Source organism: Oncorhynchus masou, chromosome 7 (genome assembly GCF_036934945.1).
Source record: "Oncorhynchus masou masou isolate Uvic2021 chromosome 7, UVic_Omas_1.1, whole genome shotgun sequence".
Classification (NCBI taxonomy): domain Eukaryota; kingdom Metazoa; phylum Chordata; class Actinopteri; order Salmoniformes; family Salmonidae; genus Oncorhynchus; species Oncorhynchus masou.
The window spans coordinates 26529826-26548381 of record NC_088218.1 but is presented as its reverse complement, the minus strand read 5'-3'; the positions used below and the strand labels follow the sequence as shown (position 1 = coordinate 26548381).

Below are 18556 nucleotides of genomic sequence, written 5' to 3'. Positions count from 1 at the left end.
TTGGACTTTAAAATTGATGTTACATAGCCATAGATTCTAGAAGAATATAACAAATGCTTGTGAGCTTAGTTCAACTGCACCCAAAAACAAAATAGGAGCTCGTTTTGCTCCACTGTTCGTAACTGTAAACAAACACCGTATAGCTTCAGATCTATCATTTCGATCTCACGGATGGTTAGTCATTGCATCCATAGCTCTGTCTATGAATATAAGAGTGGTTACATTTCTCCAGCTTCTGTTTCTCGCTCTCCTGCTCCTCTTCGGCCTCCTCTTGGACCCGCTGGTCAGTGGAATGCAGGCTGGTGACAGACACCCCACTACCACTACGCACCCTCCTGGAGACGGACAACATCAGACCAGTCAGTCAGAGCAGCTCACTGACTTACAGCACCTCATATGGAGCAGGGCAGGGCCAGGAGTTTTTCCTGACCGTGTGACTTGACCAGGAAAAACTCCTAATGGGATCAATATGGACTGATAGTTAAAACTATGACCCAGATATAAAAATAGGACTCAAGAGTTTTTCCTTGTCAGGTCACGGGGTCACGGAAAAACCCTTGGCCGAGGTGTTGGGCATTAACATCAATAAAGACAAGACTGCCTAAGGTAAGTGCCGGTATCAATGCATACTCTGCAGACAGAGGTAGAGCTAAGGGGCATTGCCAGGCACAGAGGGAGCAGTGGATTGTACCTAAAGGTGGGGGGGATGAAGTCTGGGGGCAGGATAGGGGGCAGGGGCAGGCCGGACATGGCCATGTCAATCAGGTGCATGGCCAGGATGAACTCCTCGGCTGTCAGCTTGCCGTCCTGGTCGATGTCCGACAGGTTCCTATAGAGAAACAGGGAGAGGGGGAGAGAGAAAGACGTGGCGTGTTACCGCCAGCCATGCACTTCCTGTCCTGTGACTAGCAGAGTGGAGGAATGTGAAACAAGTGTCGTTTAGGAGCACCCTGACAACTGATCCGAAACCAGTTTTGCGTTTCACCCTCCTAAACATCAACTGATACGATTAGTTTTGCCATCTGATGGTTAAGCTGATCCTAGATCTGTGCCTAAAGGTAACTTCTACCCAGAGTCAGCGGAGAGAAGCAATAGTCAGAGAAGAGGAGAGAGGAATTAGTATCCTAAGTATTGGCTCCGCTCGCATCTCTTACCATATGGACGCCAGCGAGGTCTGGGGCAAGCTGGACTGCATCAGGATGGTTCTTGCTTGGGGTCCTGAAAGACAAGGATAAAAACATGAGCTCTGAGAAACCGCTGAAGTGGATTGGATAAACCGCAATGAGAATTGTTGACAGACAAGGTCTTACCGGTGAGGTGGCCGCTCATCATCTTGTCGTGGCTGTTGAAGAGCTGCCGGTACTTTAGCCGGGACGAGCTGGGAACAGCCCAGTCAATGGGGGGCTGGGGGGGCACAGGGGAGCTAAAATGGAGAGCGGGGAGTCTTCTCTTATTAAAAGCGTCTTTTGTATGTTTCTTTGTATCTATTCTTTGTTTTTTTATAGTACCGTTGTGTGTTTTTGCTGTGCTGTCTATGCATGAGCCAGTTGGAAAATGCCTTTAAGACACAGACAAATTTCAATTTGAACCCTTTACACTCGTACCCGTATACGGGTTGAAAATGGCAGATTTGGACACTGATAAGCGCCTAAATTGGAACGCAGTGGCTGTACAGTAACATGCTATAAATAACATCAGAGCTCAGGCTCTACGCTTCACTGCGCTGTATGGGTTTTGACTGACAGATGTTCTGAACTTGAGCCCCACATCCTTCCCACTAATTGGGCAACTTTTGCAAATGTTTTGTTGTCAAGAGTCAGGGAAATGCTGTAAATGAAGAAGACTTGATGGATTTAGAAAGATGAGAGGTCGAGGATAAGAAATACAGCTTTGATGTCATACAAGCAAGCCAAACACCCGTGAGTCCAAATGTGCACTTTACATTTCATCATAAAACTCATGTAATATACAGAGTCAACGTTTATGATCACTATGTTTGATGCACAGTAACAAGACGACATGGCATCATACCCTGGGTTGTTCTGAACAGAATGTCTATTGTGGAGAAAAAAATTGCAGCGGAACACACACCTGAATACCCCCATGACTCCTATGTGCACCAAAATTACACAATCGGTTTCTCTGAATTGCCTTATAAAATATGATCGTACAGTGTTAGGCTTTCTCATCTTAGTTAGTCATGTTGGCAATAGAACAAGCTTTCTCCCTCCTGACCCAGATTGCAATTTATAAATGGTTTGTTTTTGGATTGCTTAAAACAACTAATTGTTTGAGTGTAAGGACGCGAGGCTGTTCCAAACAAGTGTGCCTTGCTCTAGTTCCTCAACGGCACAGCTAGGAGAGATTAAAAAAATAAATAGCTGAAGACTCTTCTTTGAGTCATAAAAGTGCGTTGAAATAACTTAGGAAATGTGCACACTTTAGAGAGGTGTGTGTGGCCACTGGGAGACACCAGTTAGTCTTCTCACTCAAACCCTTCAAAATGTTTCGTCTTATGTTGCACCTACCCCCACATTTAACAGGAATATTCTTATCATGTTACTGAATGTATCCAGAGTATTTTCACATTTTGTGATCAACAAATGCAGTGAAAAGTACAAAATGTCAAATGCACATATAATCGACAGTGTAATGTTTGGACTGAGTCTCGTGTGTGTGTTCTCAACTTTGGTCTAATGATTTACCCATAATCTCCAAATCTTCAATTGCTACCATGCTTATGTACATGACTTTCACATTTCTTCTGCAAGAAACATTTCAACGTAACCCTATAGGCCAACTTCCACAAGTGTAAAGGGTTCACTTCTGAAAAATGTGCAATAAACTTTGAAACTTGAACATTAAGTTATTTTTAAGTCATGTTAGAAAGCAAAGCAGTCTGGACAGAATAATTGCTCTTCTCCAACTGACGACACGGGACGTGGCCTGTGCATCTCTCGTTTTAACAGAGGGATCTCATCGCTAAGTGATGTGATGGCTTTTTAATGAGCTAGCCTGTTGTGTGTTAAAAAAAAACACACATTTTTTAAAGACTCAAGTGTCTTGATAAAATTAGATGCAGCAGCAGTCTAAGCACAAACACAGCCACATTTGTCCCTTTGAGTTTGAGCCCAGTGAGCAGGGGCCATTCTTCTAAGTGGGTGACATGTGACTCACCTAGAAGTCTCAAAAGACTGGCCCTGCAGCTTGGCACCCGGGCGGTTGAAAGAAGAGCTTTTGTTGAGTGTCGTGGCTGAGAGACAGAGATGGAGAGAAAGAGACAGAGTGAGATAAAAAATACATATATATATATATACATGTATATATACATACACACACACACACACACACACACACACACACACACACACACACACACACACACACACACACACACACACACATACATAAAAAAGGGGAATCACAAAAAAAAGAGAGGAATTTGTTAGTGAGGTAAGGATTAAATCAACAAAGTGAGATGCTCCGAAACGTTGCCAGAGGGCTTCACTGTCATTCACTAGAACTCCACTTTGAATATTCAGTGGCGTGTCTAAAGACAATTCTGATTGGGCCCTACCTTGGTGGGAGAAGCCCGTCATTGGCGCGCCGTTGGCCATGGGGGATACAGACGGGGGCACCGACGACACCAGAGGGGGGGACATACCCACCCCTGGCATAGGGGGCATGGGTAATGGAGGGACTGCTGGGAGGCCTGGCATTACCCCTAAACCATGCATTCCTGCAGGGTAGAATGAAGTAAGGTATGTCAGACAAACATAAGACAATAGACCATCATTAATTTTCTATTGACAAGCCTATTATTTTTAACACAGTGTTAATTATTATTATTTTCCCCACTCATTCAAAGCCGAGGAGACTACAAGCGCTGAGTTCTGACTGATTCACTTGAAAATTAACAACAGTCTGGTCATAAACAGGCAGCGCACAGCAATATGCCCAGGTTGTCAGGGGGAGCAACAGCATATTGACACAGAGCGTTGCTTGTTCAAATACCAGAAACGGCACATTATGGTTGTGCTTTGAAATAACAGGTAGTCAGGTAGTTAAAGGTTTTAAGTTGCCCCAGTGAAACATTTAGTTATGTACATAGATGGGGCAGATGATATGGCAGAGTTGGCTTCGAGCACTCTAAAGTCCATTTAGTTAATGGTGACCATGGGGACTGTAACATGGGTGTATCTCATAGCATAGTGGCACAATCTCCTAGTCTATTGTACATCACCTGCACTGATCTGAAAGAACAAGTGGACAGGTTAAAGCAAATATGTACTTTTTTTGTTGTTGCATCCACCACACTGCTTTTACCTATCCTGCTGTACAGATCATTGCAGATGGAGGAAAGGAAGCCCCTTTAGACTATTGAGACGCACCCTGCCCCTGTCTAGTCCCTTACCAAAGGGTGCGGTGGGTGGCGGGGGCAGGGTGAGGGGCGGCTGCTTCATGGAGGGGGGCAGAGAGGGGGGCAGGGCGTGACCCTGCAGCTTGAGCTTGATCAGCTTCATGGCGATGGAGAACTCGTGCATGTCCATCTTCCCATCATTGTTCATATCGGCCTGGGCCCTGAGAGAGGGAGAGAGAGCAAGAAAGTAAAGATACGATTACATTATGCTGATTATTCTCATTGTTGTTGTGAATCTCTGCTTTACCAATATGTCCGTGTAGATGGCATGCCAATAGAGCAATTGAAGAGCGAGAGAGAGAGAGGGATGAGAGAACAAGGGGGAGAGGGAGAGATAAAGGAGATGGAGAGAGAAAGAAAGAAAGAGTGAGTGAAAGTGGAGTGGAAGACAGAGGGAGGAGATTGACAAAAACAAGAGAAAGGCAAAGAGAGAAAGACAACAGTGGTTGACATTAACAGTGGATTGAGTTGAGAATGGGAGAGATGGAGTGAGAGGAGACACTCACCATATCTGTGCCAGGATGGGAGGGGGCAGGCCTGACTGCAGGAAGAAATTCCTGGCCTGGTCACCTACGAACGATGAGAAGGGAAAACAATATCATAATAGTGTCGAGTCCGTTGTACACCATTATGGATACATGTATTCAAACACACAGAGAAAAGGCCTGTTGGTTCCTCTTTCAAGAGGAATCAAATGCAAATTATTTCAATTTGAACACAATCATACATTTTGAGAAGTATGAAATGACCGCGACTTGTGAAATACTTTTTGCTGAAGTAGCCGAGCGAAACAAGCACTTGCACTTCTCTGAAAGGGTGTGTCGAGGTTGTGCAAGGTTATGTTGAAATTCGAAAACACCAAGGCAATGATATCAGATGATCATATGAGTGAGTGTGAGTGACTGAAATGTTCTTTCTGATAGTGAGATGAGTGGAGAATGAAGTTGCTTGCTACTGTGTGGGCTGTAGGGAATGAAACACTTCAAGGCCCGCCCAAGCCTCAGTCCACCAAGCTTCATTACCCCTTCACCTTTGACCTGGTACTGTGTGTGTGTGTGTGTGTGTGTGTGTGTGTGTGTGTGTGTGTGTGTGTGTGTGTGCGTGCGTGCGTGCGTGCGTGCGTGCGTGTGTATATATAATATAAGAGAAAGTCCTGATGAAGTGATCTTCTGCTATCTTCAAGCAACTTCTGCCTGACATGATGCTGTACTGCAAAGACTGTCCTCCACCACTCTTTCCCTTTGTTTGTCCATCCCCTCCCCTGCTGTGAGTGAAGCTGACCTGTGATGTAGCCAGCTGGTGAGGGGGCCAGGCTGACAAACTGCTGGTCATGTTTGGCTCGCTCGTCCAGAGAGATCACCCAGGCGTCCAAGCCCCCTGAGAGAGAAAGATCAGTTGAAGCTCTCGCCTGGCCTATGTGAGTGTGTATGGGGGGGGGGGGGGGGGCTCAGTTAAGTTTCCGTAGAGTCATGGAACACAGCATTAAGGTGAGTCAGGGGAGGGGAGAGAGAGAGAGAGAGAGAGAGAGTAAATTAAGTGGTGGTTGGTGATCTGAGGTTTACAACATACACCATGGCTGCATCCTAAATGCTACCCCATTTTCTATATAGTGCACAATGTCGGGCAGGGGTATACGACTCTTACCCTACGAGGTACGGAGCCTGCTGGTTTTCTGTTCTATCTGATAAGTAATTGAATCCACCTGGTGTCTCAGTCTAAATCAGTCCCTGATTAAAGGGGACCCGTGCTAAAATGCAGTAGTGGCGTTGCAGTTCAGAGTTGATTTTGAGGAATGTGGCATGAGGGATGCACCCCACGCAGTCCAGCAGGCAGGCTTCCACCTCCTGGGAGTAATAACTTGATAGTGACCCTTCCTTTGTGCCGAAGTTACAGTACAACTCTCATTAATCCATGTGTAGAGGGAGATCAGGACTCACACACACACTTGCATACATTTCTCTCACACATACATGCTTGTGACACAAACAAACACAGATGCGCGCGCGCACACACACACACACACACACACACACACACACACACACACACACACACACACACACACACGGCTGTCAATCTGGTTGGGTGGCACTCACCTCCGAAGGGGGTGGGAAACTGAGCCATTGTTCAGTCGGTCAGTCAACTGCAGCCGCAAGCTGCAAACACCTGAAAGCCAAGACAGGAAGGGCCACAACAGTCAGTCTACAGTGTCTATATCCTCACTCTTCTCCTCCAACTCCCCTCAAAAGGAAATCAAAGCCATTTCATGTTCTATGCCTTTTTCTATTCCTTTCATCAGGGGGAGGGCAGGCCAGGCAGCAAGTTGTTAACAGACAGGTAAACATTTTGCAATAGAGACTTGTAATAACATGTTTGGTAATAGGTAGACAGGCTTAAATGCATCACTTGACTGTAAAGTACAGTGAGTCGGTCAGTGGTGTTGCACTGGCTGACAAATGATTGTCATGTGGGCATCCCAAAAGGCACCCTATTCCCTTTATAGTGCATTGATACTGGTCAAAGGTAGTGCACTATAAAAAGGGAATATGGTGCCATTTGAGATGCAGCCATTATGTACAGGTGGATTGTCATCTGGTTAACAACACTGAATCGAGGCTAGCAGCACTGAACCATGCACCCGCTGTTCCGGACGACTGTGTGATCACGGTCTCCGTAGCCGATGTGAGTAAGACGTTTAAACAGGTCAACATACACAACCTCTACCTGACCCATTCTGTAATGTTTCATGCAGAACACTAAGGTAACCAGTCTAAATGGACTATCGCCCCTTAGCACTCACATCTGTAGCCATGAAATTATTTGAAAGGCTGGTCATGGCTCGCATCAACGCCATCAACCCGGGACACCGTGGACCAAGTCTAATTTGCATACCACCAACACATCCACAGATGACGCAATTGCTATTGCATTCCAGACTGCCATTTCCCATCTGGACAAAAGGAACACCTTTGTGAGAATGCTGTTCATTGACTACAGCTCAGCATTCAACGCCATAGAAGCCCTCCAAGCTCATCACGAAGCTAAGGACCCTGGGATTAAACACCTCCCTCATCAACTGGACCCTGGACACACACGACTCAAACAGCATCATTAAGTTTTCCGACACAGTGGTAGGACAGATCACTGACGACAATTATACAGGGCTGCAGATAGCCTAGCAGTTAAGAGCGTTATGCCAGTAACCGAAAGGTTGTCGGTTCAAATCCCAGAGCTGACTAGGTGAAAAACCTTCCGATGTGCCCTTGAGCAAGTCACTTAGCCAGATCGACTTACAGGAGCAATTCGGTTTAAGTGTCTGCTAAATAACTAAAATAAAAAAATAAAATATAGCCTATGGGGAAGTGGTAAGAGACATGGAAGTGCGGTGCCAGGACAACAACCTCAACGTAAGCAAAACAAAAGGAACTGATCGCGGACAACAGAAAACGGAGTGCCCGAGCACGCCCTCATTTACATCTCCGGGGCTGTAGTGGAGCAGGTTGAGAGCATCAAGTTCTTCAGTGTCCAGGATGCATCACTGCTTGGTAGGGAACTGCTTGGCATCTGGTTGTAAGGCACTACAAAGGGTAGTGCATATGGCCTAGTACATCACTGGGGCCGAGCTCCCTGCTATCCGAGACCTCTATACCAGGCGGTGTCTCTGCTACCGCACAGCAAGTGGTACTGATGTACCAAATCAACTTTTATTCGTCACATGCGCCGAATACAACAGGTGTAGGTTATCATTACTCGTGTTTTTTTACCTTGAAATGCTTACTTATACTGCTCAAGATAGAGTTAAGAAAATATTTACAAAATAAAATAAAATATTTTACAATAACGAGGCTATATACAGGGGGTCCCAGTACCAAGTCAATGTGCAGGGGTACAGGTTAGTTGAGGTAATTTGTAAAGTGACTATGCATTAATAATAGACAGCGAGTAGCAGCAGAGTAAAAACAAAGGTTGGGGGGGGTCAATGTAAATATGCTGGTTGGCCATTTGATTAATTGTTCAGCCGTCTTATGGCTTGGAGTAGAAGCTGTTAAGGAGCCTTTTGCTTCAAGTCTGGAACCAATAGGACCATGAACAGCTTCTACCCCCGAGCCATAAGAAGGCTAAATAGCTACCCTGAATATCTGCATTGACCCTTTTTGCACTAACTCTTTTGACTCATCACATGCGCTGCTGTTACTGTTTATTATCTATCCTTTTGCCTCGTCACTTTATCCCTATATCTACATGTATACCTCAATTACCTCGTACCCCTGCACATTGGGTAACAGTACCGAGTCAGTCTATATAGCCAAGTTATCATTACTCGTGTTTTTTTTTTTTTCATGTTTCTATAAAGTGGATGAATGACATACAAAGAGGGGAGAAGATGGAGAGGGGACGGAGGAGAGGCCAATGTTATCTCCCAGCTGTGCAAACGTCATGGTGAGAGAGGACGGCCATAGCCGGAGTATCAGTAAAACAAAGAAATGGGGGAAGGGAGCAGCACCCAAGACATTTTAATCAGAGCCAGACCACCCCTCCCGTACAGCCCTCACAGTGGGAGCCCCAAGCAGGCTGAAACATTTCAACAACACAGAGACACAACACTGTATATTTCTCTCTGTTCACAAAAAAATAAGTAATTTGCTACGACATTCCCATACTACGCAGTTTCTGTTTGTTAAAAAAAAGAAGCTTGTTCGTGTGCGTTAATTACAGGAGGAGTGACTTTCCGGAGCTGTGAAGGGTTCTGTATCGTAAGAGCAAAGCCAGGCCAGCACTGCACTGACGCTGCCAGCTTCTCTCGGTCCTCCAGGCAGAAAGGCTTTGAGTCAACACAAAGAGCAGACAGAGCAGAGCAGATTACCATGCTGCTCCACAGCGATTCACCATCCTACACTTCATTCACATCTCCCTGGAGAGGCGCACAAGAGCCTCATCACACACTGAGCTAGCCTTACACTTACTGGCTCACAGACACGCACGCCTCACACATACCAAGCAAATGAGGGAGGGGGTGGGCAAGGCTGTTTTGTCCCTCTGACCTAGTTTCTCCCTCTAACTTTTCTAACTCTGATTGTCATTGGTGGTGATGAGTGTTTCCCTGTGACCCAGGGTCTTGAAAAGGACAGTTCAGAGAGAGAGAGAGAGAGAGAGAGAGGCATAGGAAAGGCGGAATCCCAAATGGCACTCTATTCCCTTTATAGTGCACAACTTTTGACCAGGGCCCATAAGGCTATGGTCAAGGAAGTGCACTACATTAGGAATATGGCACTATTGGGATGCATCCACACAGACAGGGAGGGAAGGTTAGAGAAGGATTCTATGGAATTATCAGTTTGCTCATTGTTGTTCCAGCCAGACAGGACCGGGGCTCTGATGCCACTGGTCTGAGACTGGAAGGTGGATTTATCTGCATAATCTGATCACTTAGCAAGCTCCTGTTGTGGTGGAACGCCCCTTATAAGACAGACAGGCTAGACGCCTAGGGCTGGGGCTAGTTGACAAGTGCACCGCCGCACATGATGTCATCGCAGAGGTATGCAGTCTGCGGGAGGGCATGGCCCAATGCAGTGTTAGAAATTGAACTCCTGTGACAGACAGCAAGCAGACACAAAGATGGCAACACAGATGATTGGGAGAATTGTTCTTGGAAACATGCGGCAGTAATCAACTGGCTACGAAGCCTATTCCGCAGAAGACAAGATAGGCCTACATAATGCATTTTTGAAGGACATCGCATGGAGTTGGATATTCGCAAAGGCCTACCTGTGATTTGGCTGGAGGAATGGGAGGAAGGAATATACATGCATAATGATCTACATTGTCATTGTGCCAGTAAAGGGAAAACACTGCATGAAACCTTCTTCACTCTTTAGTTAACACAGAAAGAAAGAGTTTTTATATAGTTTAGGCTTACATTAGGCCTATATGAATCCTACCTTTGAATTCACATCTCAAGAGTAGCAGACCCCTTCTTGCTGTGCCAATCAAGTTAGCATAAACCTACTTTCAAGTTACCAGGTTGTTAGCTAGCTAAGTAACATGACGGAGCAACGTGTGTTATCAAACCAATAATTAGTGACCAGGCATTAGTGTAAAATGGCCCGCGACACGATTTGTGAAATTATATAAAAAGCGTGCGACTCATAAACCTTTTAGAATAGCGCCAGTCGGTTCTTTAGATTGGTAGACCTGAAAAAGTTGGTAGTATCAAACGAAACAGTGCTAAGGTATTCTAAAATGTTGGTAACATACGTATCCTGATGTTTTGGTACCAGTATACCGTGCAACACTACTGCAGTGTCACTCACAGCTCGGGGGACAACATTCTGCCTGCTCATAGGACAACATGGACTGTCCCAGTTTCGCTTCCTCTGCACATTTTCACAGCTCAAACTAATAGAGACCAAAGGGAAACGGTTAGAGTACAGTGAGTGTAAAAAAATGGTCCTCCATCCATCTTTTGTAAATTGTCAATGCTCCCCGACTCTCTTGCTTTCATTTCATTTATTTTTTGGGAGCTGGACACAAACTGTATGAATGTAGATCTTTATCATTTCAACACAGTTACGATTGGCTTTAGTCATTTTGCAGTTATTTCAGCTGCACGGTTTGACGTAACTGTTAGCCATAGTTGGCTAGCTAGCAAACAAGGGATAAGAGTGTTGCCAGCCAGAATGGAAACGGCACATTTAGAACCAACGACTGGGTTGTCCATAAATATAGAACAAAAGTACTTAACGATTGTGTCTGGCAACATAAATGATAGAATGAACGGCCAGCTGGCTTGGCTAGAAACGTGTTGGGACTAGGCTTATATTTTAATTCAGGGATGAAATAGTAGCATATGAATACATTGGCCTCCAATTGCTCTTAAATACAAGTAAAACTAAATGCATGCTCTTCAACTGATCGCTGCCTAATCCTGCCTGCCTGTCCAACATCACTACTCTGGATGGCTCGGACTTAGAATACGTGGACAACTACAAATACCTAGGTGTCTGGTTAGACTGTAAACTCTCCTTCCAGACTCACATTAAGCATCTCCAATCCAAAATAAAATCTAGAATTTGCTTCCTATTTCGCAACAAAGCATCCTTCACTCATGCTGCCAAACATACCCTTGTAAAACTGACCATCCTACCAATCCTCGACTTTGGCGATGTCATTTACAAAATAGTCTCCAATACCCTACTCAACAAATTGGATGCAGTCTATCACAGTGCAATCCGTTTTGTCACCAAAGCCCCATATACTACCCACCATTGCGACCTGTACGCTCTCGTTGGCTGGCCCTCGCTTCATACTAGTCTCCAAACCCACTGGCTCCATGTCATCTACAAGACCCTGCTAGGTAAAGTCCCCCCTTATCTCAACTCGCTGGTCACCATAGCATCATCCACCTGTAGCACGCGCTCCAGCAGGTATATCTCTCTGGTCACCCTCAAAACCAATTCTTTCTTTGGCCGCCTCTCCTTCCAGTTCTCTGCTGCCAATGACTGGAACGAACTACAAACATCTCTGAAACTGGAAACACTTATCTCCCTCACTAGCTTTAAGCACCAACTGTCAGAGCAGCTCACAGATTACTGCACCTGTACATAGCCCACCTATAATACTGTATTTATTTTGCACCCCATTATTTTTTATTTCTACTTTGCACATTCTTCCACTGCAAATCTACCATTTTACTTGCTATATTGTATTTACTTTGCCACCATGGCCTATTTTAGCCTTTACCTCCCTTATCTCACCTCATTTGCTCACATCGTATATAGACTTGTTTATACTGTATTATTGACTGTATGTTTGTTTTACTCCATGTGTAACTGTATGTGTCGAACTGCTTTGCTTTATCTTGGCCAGGTCGCAATAGTAAATGAGAACTTGTTCTCAACTTGCCTACCTGGTTAAATAAAGGTGAAATAAAAAATAAATAAAAATAAACACCTGTTGTATTTGGGCACATGTGACTAAGAACATTTGATTTGGTTGAATTGGTGTTTGAAATTCACTGCTCGATTGAGAGACCCTTACAGATTATTGTATGTGTGGGGTACAGCAATTAGGTAAACACTATTGCATAGGGTGAGTCCATGCAACTTATTATGAAACTTGTTGAGCAATGTTTCTCATGAACCTATTTAGGATTACTATAACAAAGGGGTTGAATATTTATTGACAAGACACTTCAGCTTTTCATTTAAAAAAATGTCGATAAACATAATTCCACTGACATTGCCAGTGACCCAAAAATCTGACATCTGGTAACACAACAAAACTTGGAAAAAGTCAAGGGGTGTTAATAGCTTCTGAAGGCACTGTATGTATGCATAATGGATTAGTAACTAACACGAGTGCTTTAGGGTGACATGGGTCAAGGCCCTCTCATTGGGCCTGCCAGAGCAGATGTGAGTCCACTAAGCCTTGAGTACACTAAGTTAGTCAGGCTTAGGGCTGTTTTCTCAGAGTATGAGCTGACCATGTTATCTCAAGGGGGGAGTTTAATACAGCCCTGATACACACCAACCAACCAGACAAAGCAATAAATCCTGGGCATTACTCTTTGGGCTAATTCTTCCCTCTTCATTAAGTGGATGAGGGAATTAAAATGGTGAACAAAACATGTGTTACTAGGGTTATACATTTTGGGGAATATTCAGAGATGGAAACTTTCAGTGGGAATTAATGGGAAAATATGATAATTTATTTTTTATACCATTTAAATGTTTTTTTTTCATTGGATATATTTACCATATCATATGGAAACAGAAACAACTATCATAAGTAGACATAATTGCAAATTATAATCCTTCCAATAGAAATAAAAAACAACAATTTTGTTACGAATTGAACTTTAATCAAATGAGTTGACTCTTCACATGGGATGATTTCACTGAACAACAAAAGAAAGAATATTGAATGATCATCGCATCTCCCAAAAACATTTAACATCTGTAAAATGATGACCAAAGCTTTAGTTTCTAGACGGTCTTCCTCTCAGGCTTCCGTGTCTTCTCCCTGGACCTTTTCAATGTCCACCTCTTGAACATCAGACTCTGGGGCTTCATCTTCACTCTCAATTTCCAAACTTGTTGAAGATGGCTCGTTGTCAGGCTCAAAAAGCCTCAAATTTGCCCTGATGGCCACCATTTTTTCAACCCTTGTATTGGTCAGCCTGTTGCGTGCTTTGGTGTGCGTGTTCCCGAACAAGGACCAGTTGCGCTCTGAGGCAGCTGATGTTGTTGGGATTTGGAGGATGGAGGCAACAGGGGAAAGAGCCTCAGATCCACAAAGTCCCTTACACCAGTTGGCTGATGAGATATGTTGGCACACTGCCATATTGCATCTCCATCCCAAAGCCCTTGCTTGGAAGTGTACTTTGCCAGACTGCCAAGAACCTTGCCCTCATCCAGGCCAATGTGGCAAGACACAGTAGTGATGACACCATAGGCCGTGTTGATCTCTGCACCAGACAGGATGCTCTTGCCAGCATACTTGGGGTCCAGCATGTAGCCCATACACGCCGCAGCGTACATCCTTTTTGATGTATGTCAGAACTGCAGTTTCCTCTGCTTGGAGCAACAGTGAAGTGGGCAGGGCACTACAGATTTATTCTCTTACATCTGCAAGCAGAGTCTGAACATCAGACAGGATGGCACTGTCTCCCTCAATGCGTGCAATGGCTACTGCTATAGCTTTCAGGAATTTCAGGCTGCTTACCACATTCTCCCAAAATACATTATCCAGGAGGATCCTCTTGATGGGGCTGTCCATATCAGCAGACTGTAATATGGACATTTCTTGGAGAGACTCCTTCCCCCCAAGGAGACTGTCATACATGATGACAACACCCGCCCAACGGGTGTCGCTGGGCAGCTTCAATGTGGTGCTCTTATTCTTCTCACTTTGCTTGGTGAGGTAGATTGCTGCGATAACTTGATGACCCTTCACATACCGAACCATTTCCTTGGCTCTCTTGTAGAGTGTATCCATTGTTTTCAGTGCCATGATGTCCTTGAGGAGCAGATTCAAAGAATGAGCAACACAGCCAATGGGTGCGATGAGGGTAGGACTCCTCCACTTTAGACCACGCAGCATTCTTGTTCGCAGCATTGTCTGTCACCAGTGCAGATACCTTCTGTGGTCTAAGGTTATTGATGACTGCCTTCAGCTAATCTGTAATGTAGAGACCGGTGTGTCTGTGCCCTTTTAGAATACTGGTTGAGTAGGTGGAGATGATGTAGTTCATTATTCCATGCCCATGAACATTCGACCACCCATCAGAGATGATTGCAATACAGTCTGCTGTCTCTATGATTTGCTTGACCTTCACTTGAACTCTGTTGAACAGCAAATTAGTAGATAAAGCATGTCTGGTTGGAGGGGTGTAAGCTGGGCAAAGAACATTCAGAAATCTCTTAAAATACACATTGCCTGTGAGCATCAAGAGGTGAACCAGTTGCATACACAGCTTGAGCAAGACATTTATCAGCATTTCTCTGACTATGTTCCTCCATTGAGTCAAAAAAAACGTCTGCTTCCAGGAGGACCATGAGCTGTTGCTATCGATAAGGTGTCTGATTCATCATTTTCACCTTGAATAAAAGTAGAGGGTCTTTTGTCAGAGGTTGTGTGTTGAGAGCACTGAGGGAACTTTATGCACTTGGCCAGATGATTCTGCATCTTTGTTGCATTCTTCACATATGATTTGGCACAGTATTTGCAAATGTACACAGCTTTTTCTTTTACATCAGCTGCAGTGAAATGTCTCCACACATCAGATAGTGCCCGTGGCATTTTCCTGTGAAGATTAGAAGAAAAAAAATAGTAAAAAGAAATCATACAATTCCATGTACAGATAAATAAAGTAAACAACTTACGTGTAGGATAAATGTTTTAAAATGTAACATGAATGGAAACAGGTGAATTACCACTCAAGCAAGCTAAAACCCACACGGTAGCAAAAACTAACTTGCAGAAATTGTTCACAATTTTGAAATTATTTAAAGCACACTTTGCTGTAGGCTACTATTTACTAGTTAACTCATGTCATGAAATATATTTACCCCACCCAGTATTGTAATCAAAACCTACCAGAAAGCATGTAGTCCTTGGCTCAGACAGTGTAGTAGTGTGGGCTCAATAGCATCTCATTTGTATGCAAGATCTTGAGAATCAGTTGTACATGATGGAAGAGTGCACTGACTGCACATGTGATGGAAGAATACACTGTGCATGCAGAGGGTTGCATTTCCATTTAATTTAGGATAGTTTAACCAAAATATTCCACAAGAACTAGAATTTCCTTGTGTATCCCACAAAAAAGGTTCACTGTTTTTCGATCATTTAAGCAAAATTAACTTCCCATGGAAAATTCCCAGAAAAGAATTCTGGAAATTTACCGTAAAGTTTCCGACCCTTTGCAACCCTATGTGGAACTGGAAGTCGATGTGTTTTTGTTCTCCGTCTTAAGTGGGGCATGGGGTGACGGGACAGTGTGAGGGGTAATATTAGACCCCACTTCACGTCCCTCTCGCCCTCACCATCCTCGCCGAGACACACTCTGGTGTGAAAGTCCTGTGCCGCTACTGTTATCACATTCTTGCCTGTAATGTTGACGTCAACAGCAGTGCCACACTGGAGGACAACAGTGGCTAAGTAGAGGGACTGTGAACCTATTAGGGCTAGGCCCTAAAAATTGTTAAAGAATCAAGCCACCCAAGTAATAGACTGTCCTATCTGCTCCTGCACGGTAAGAGGTACCGGAACGGCATGCCTGGGAACAAAAGGCTTCTTAACAGCTTCTACCCCAAAGCCATAAGATTACTAAACAGTTAATCAAATGGCTAACTGGACCATTTGCATTGACCGCCTTATTTTATTCTAATTTATTATAAGTTTTTGCACCGAATCTCTTGCACAGGCTCCATGTACACTCACTGGACTAACCACATACCCACACATACTACACACAAGCATATTGACTCCACACAAAACACACACATATTGACACTACACACATTCCTTCACATTCGCTGCATGGTCACTTAACCCCTACCTACATGTACATATTACCTCAATTACCCTATACCCCTGCACCTTAACTCGGTACCGGTACCCCTTTAATATAGCCTCGTTATTGTTATTTTAAATTGTTTTATCATTTTTCCTTTCATTTATTTGACATTTTTCTAACTTTTTCTTTACTCTGCATTGTTGGTTAGGGACTTGTAAGTAAGCATTTTTACTGTAAGGTCAACAAACACCTGTTGTATTTGGCGCATGTGACATAATCTGATTTGATATGGCCTAAATATTAGGGCCGAGACCCTACCAGTAACACGATACTCATTAATATCATGGTAAGGAAACAAAACAAACCGGATTTACCTTATTTAGAAAAACAGCCCTAATATTGGAAGCAAACATCATTATGTTGTCATTCAGTCATATTTATTTTCCAAGCTATAGCCCACAATATTTGACATAGAACATGTTTTTAAAAAGGACCAAATAGGTGGCTTACTTTGTGTTTTCCTTGTGGGAAAAATATTGCAGGTCACAACACTACTAGTTAAAGTGAACAGCACCAAGTGGGGCTGACTAATGGCGCAGGAGTGTTTTTTCAGGATCAAAAAGAGGCTTAGGTGTTGGGCGTGGCAGGGGACGTGGCAATGCCGAATTGTAGTGATGAGTTTAAAGCATATTTTTATTGAACTGCTACAGAACTAAATAAATATGGTACTTGATGAGAATAATTGATTTTGATGCATGTATAAATTGCAAGACTGTCTTTCACTGTGTTTTTGATACTCAAATGGATGACAATACTAAAGATCTATGGTGGACTGCATTGTGAACAATAAGATTTGGAAGACAAAATGTATTGACTATAAAACAACTTGTCACCTCAAACAATTTTTAATCAAATCAAAAAGGAATTAAAAATCATTCAAAACGCTGGACTCCAAAAAACAAGTAGACCTACAAAAACTTCCATGGACTCTGCCTATGTCAGAATAATCCCTGCACAGGTGGGGATGCTGTTTAAGTCATCAAGTGACTTTTATAGTGTCCTTGAGCTGCTAAGAAGAATACTAATAGCGGCAAAAAAAGCATTGTGAAAAATCCAAACAAAAAAAGTGTAGGAGAAAAAGCTAGCAAAACAAAGACATACGAAGTGATCCAAGTCGCACAGACACGGGCCCATTTGGATCGGCTGAAGAAAGGAATAAAAAGGAGGCGTCACTCTTCCTAGAGCTGGCCGCCCGGCCAAACTGAGCAATCGGCGGAGAAGGGCCTTGGTCCGGGAGGTGACCAAGAACCCGATGGTCACTGACAGAGCTCAAGAGTTCCTCTGTGGAGATGGGAGAGCCTTTGAGAAGGACAACCATCTCTGCAGCACTCCACCAATCAGGCCTTTATGCTAGAGCGACCAGATGGAAGCCACTCAGTAAAAGGTACGACAGCCCGCTTTGAGTTTGCAAAAAGGCACCTAAAGTACAGAGAGATCCTTGATGAAAACCTACTCCAGAGCACTCAGGACCTCAGACTGGGGTGAAGGTACCCCTTCCAACAGGACAACAACCCTAAGCACACAGCCAACACAACGCGGGAGTGGCTTCGGGACAAGTATCTGAATGTCCTTGAGTGACCCAGTCAGAGCCCGGACTTGAACCCCATCAAACATCTCTGGAGAGCCTTAAATAGCTGTGCAGCGACACTCCCCATCCAACACTGACAGAGCTTGAAAGGATCTGAAGAGAAGAATGGGAGAAACTCCCCAAATACAGGTGTCCCAAGCTTGTAGCGTCACACCCAAGAAGACACGAGGCTGTAATTGCTGATAAAAGGTGCTTCAATAAAGTACTGAGTAAAGGGTCTGAATACTTATTTAAAAGGTGATTTTTCAGTTTAAAAAATATATACATACATATATAAAATGAGCAAAAATGTAATTATGGGGTATTGTGTGTAGATTGGGGGGGGGGTCGATTTAATACATTTTAGAATAAGGCTGCAACGTAACAAAATGTGGCAAAAGTCAAAGGGTCTGAATACTTTCCGAATGCACTGTACAGAGGTGAGAACTGTGCAACACACATACAGTTATTTCCACCATCTCCAAGAGAG

The 18556-nt window shown here is 43.9% G+C and overlaps 1 protein-coding gene across 3 annotated transcripts in view; it reads right to left on the bottom strand.

Moving 5' to 3' along the window:
• Positions 1-18556, bottom strand: part of LOC135543594 (intersectin-1-like) — a 60243-nt gene that overhangs the window by 37685 nt on the left and 4002 nt on the right. For all 3 annotated transcript variants that reach the window (XM_064970982.1, XM_064970983.1, XM_064970984.1), the window contains exons 2-11: positions 6517-6586; positions 5702-5797; positions 4927-4990; positions 4415-4581; positions 3578-3739; positions 3178-3253; positions 1311-1423; positions 1155-1218; positions 692-829; positions 223-335 (exon numbers count right to left, since the gene is read on the bottom strand). In XM_064970982.1, the coding sequence (XP_064827054.1) occupies positions 223-335; positions 692-829; positions 1155-1218; positions 1311-1423; positions 3178-3253; positions 3578-3739; positions 4415-4581; positions 4927-4990; positions 5702-5797; positions 6517-6544 (1021 nt within the window). In that variant the 5' untranslated portion in view covers positions 6545-6586. The remainder of the gene's footprint in view (positions 1-222; positions 336-691; positions 830-1154; positions 1219-1310; positions 1424-3177; positions 3254-3577; positions 3740-4414; positions 4582-4926; positions 4991-5701; positions 5798-6516; positions 6587-18556) is intronic.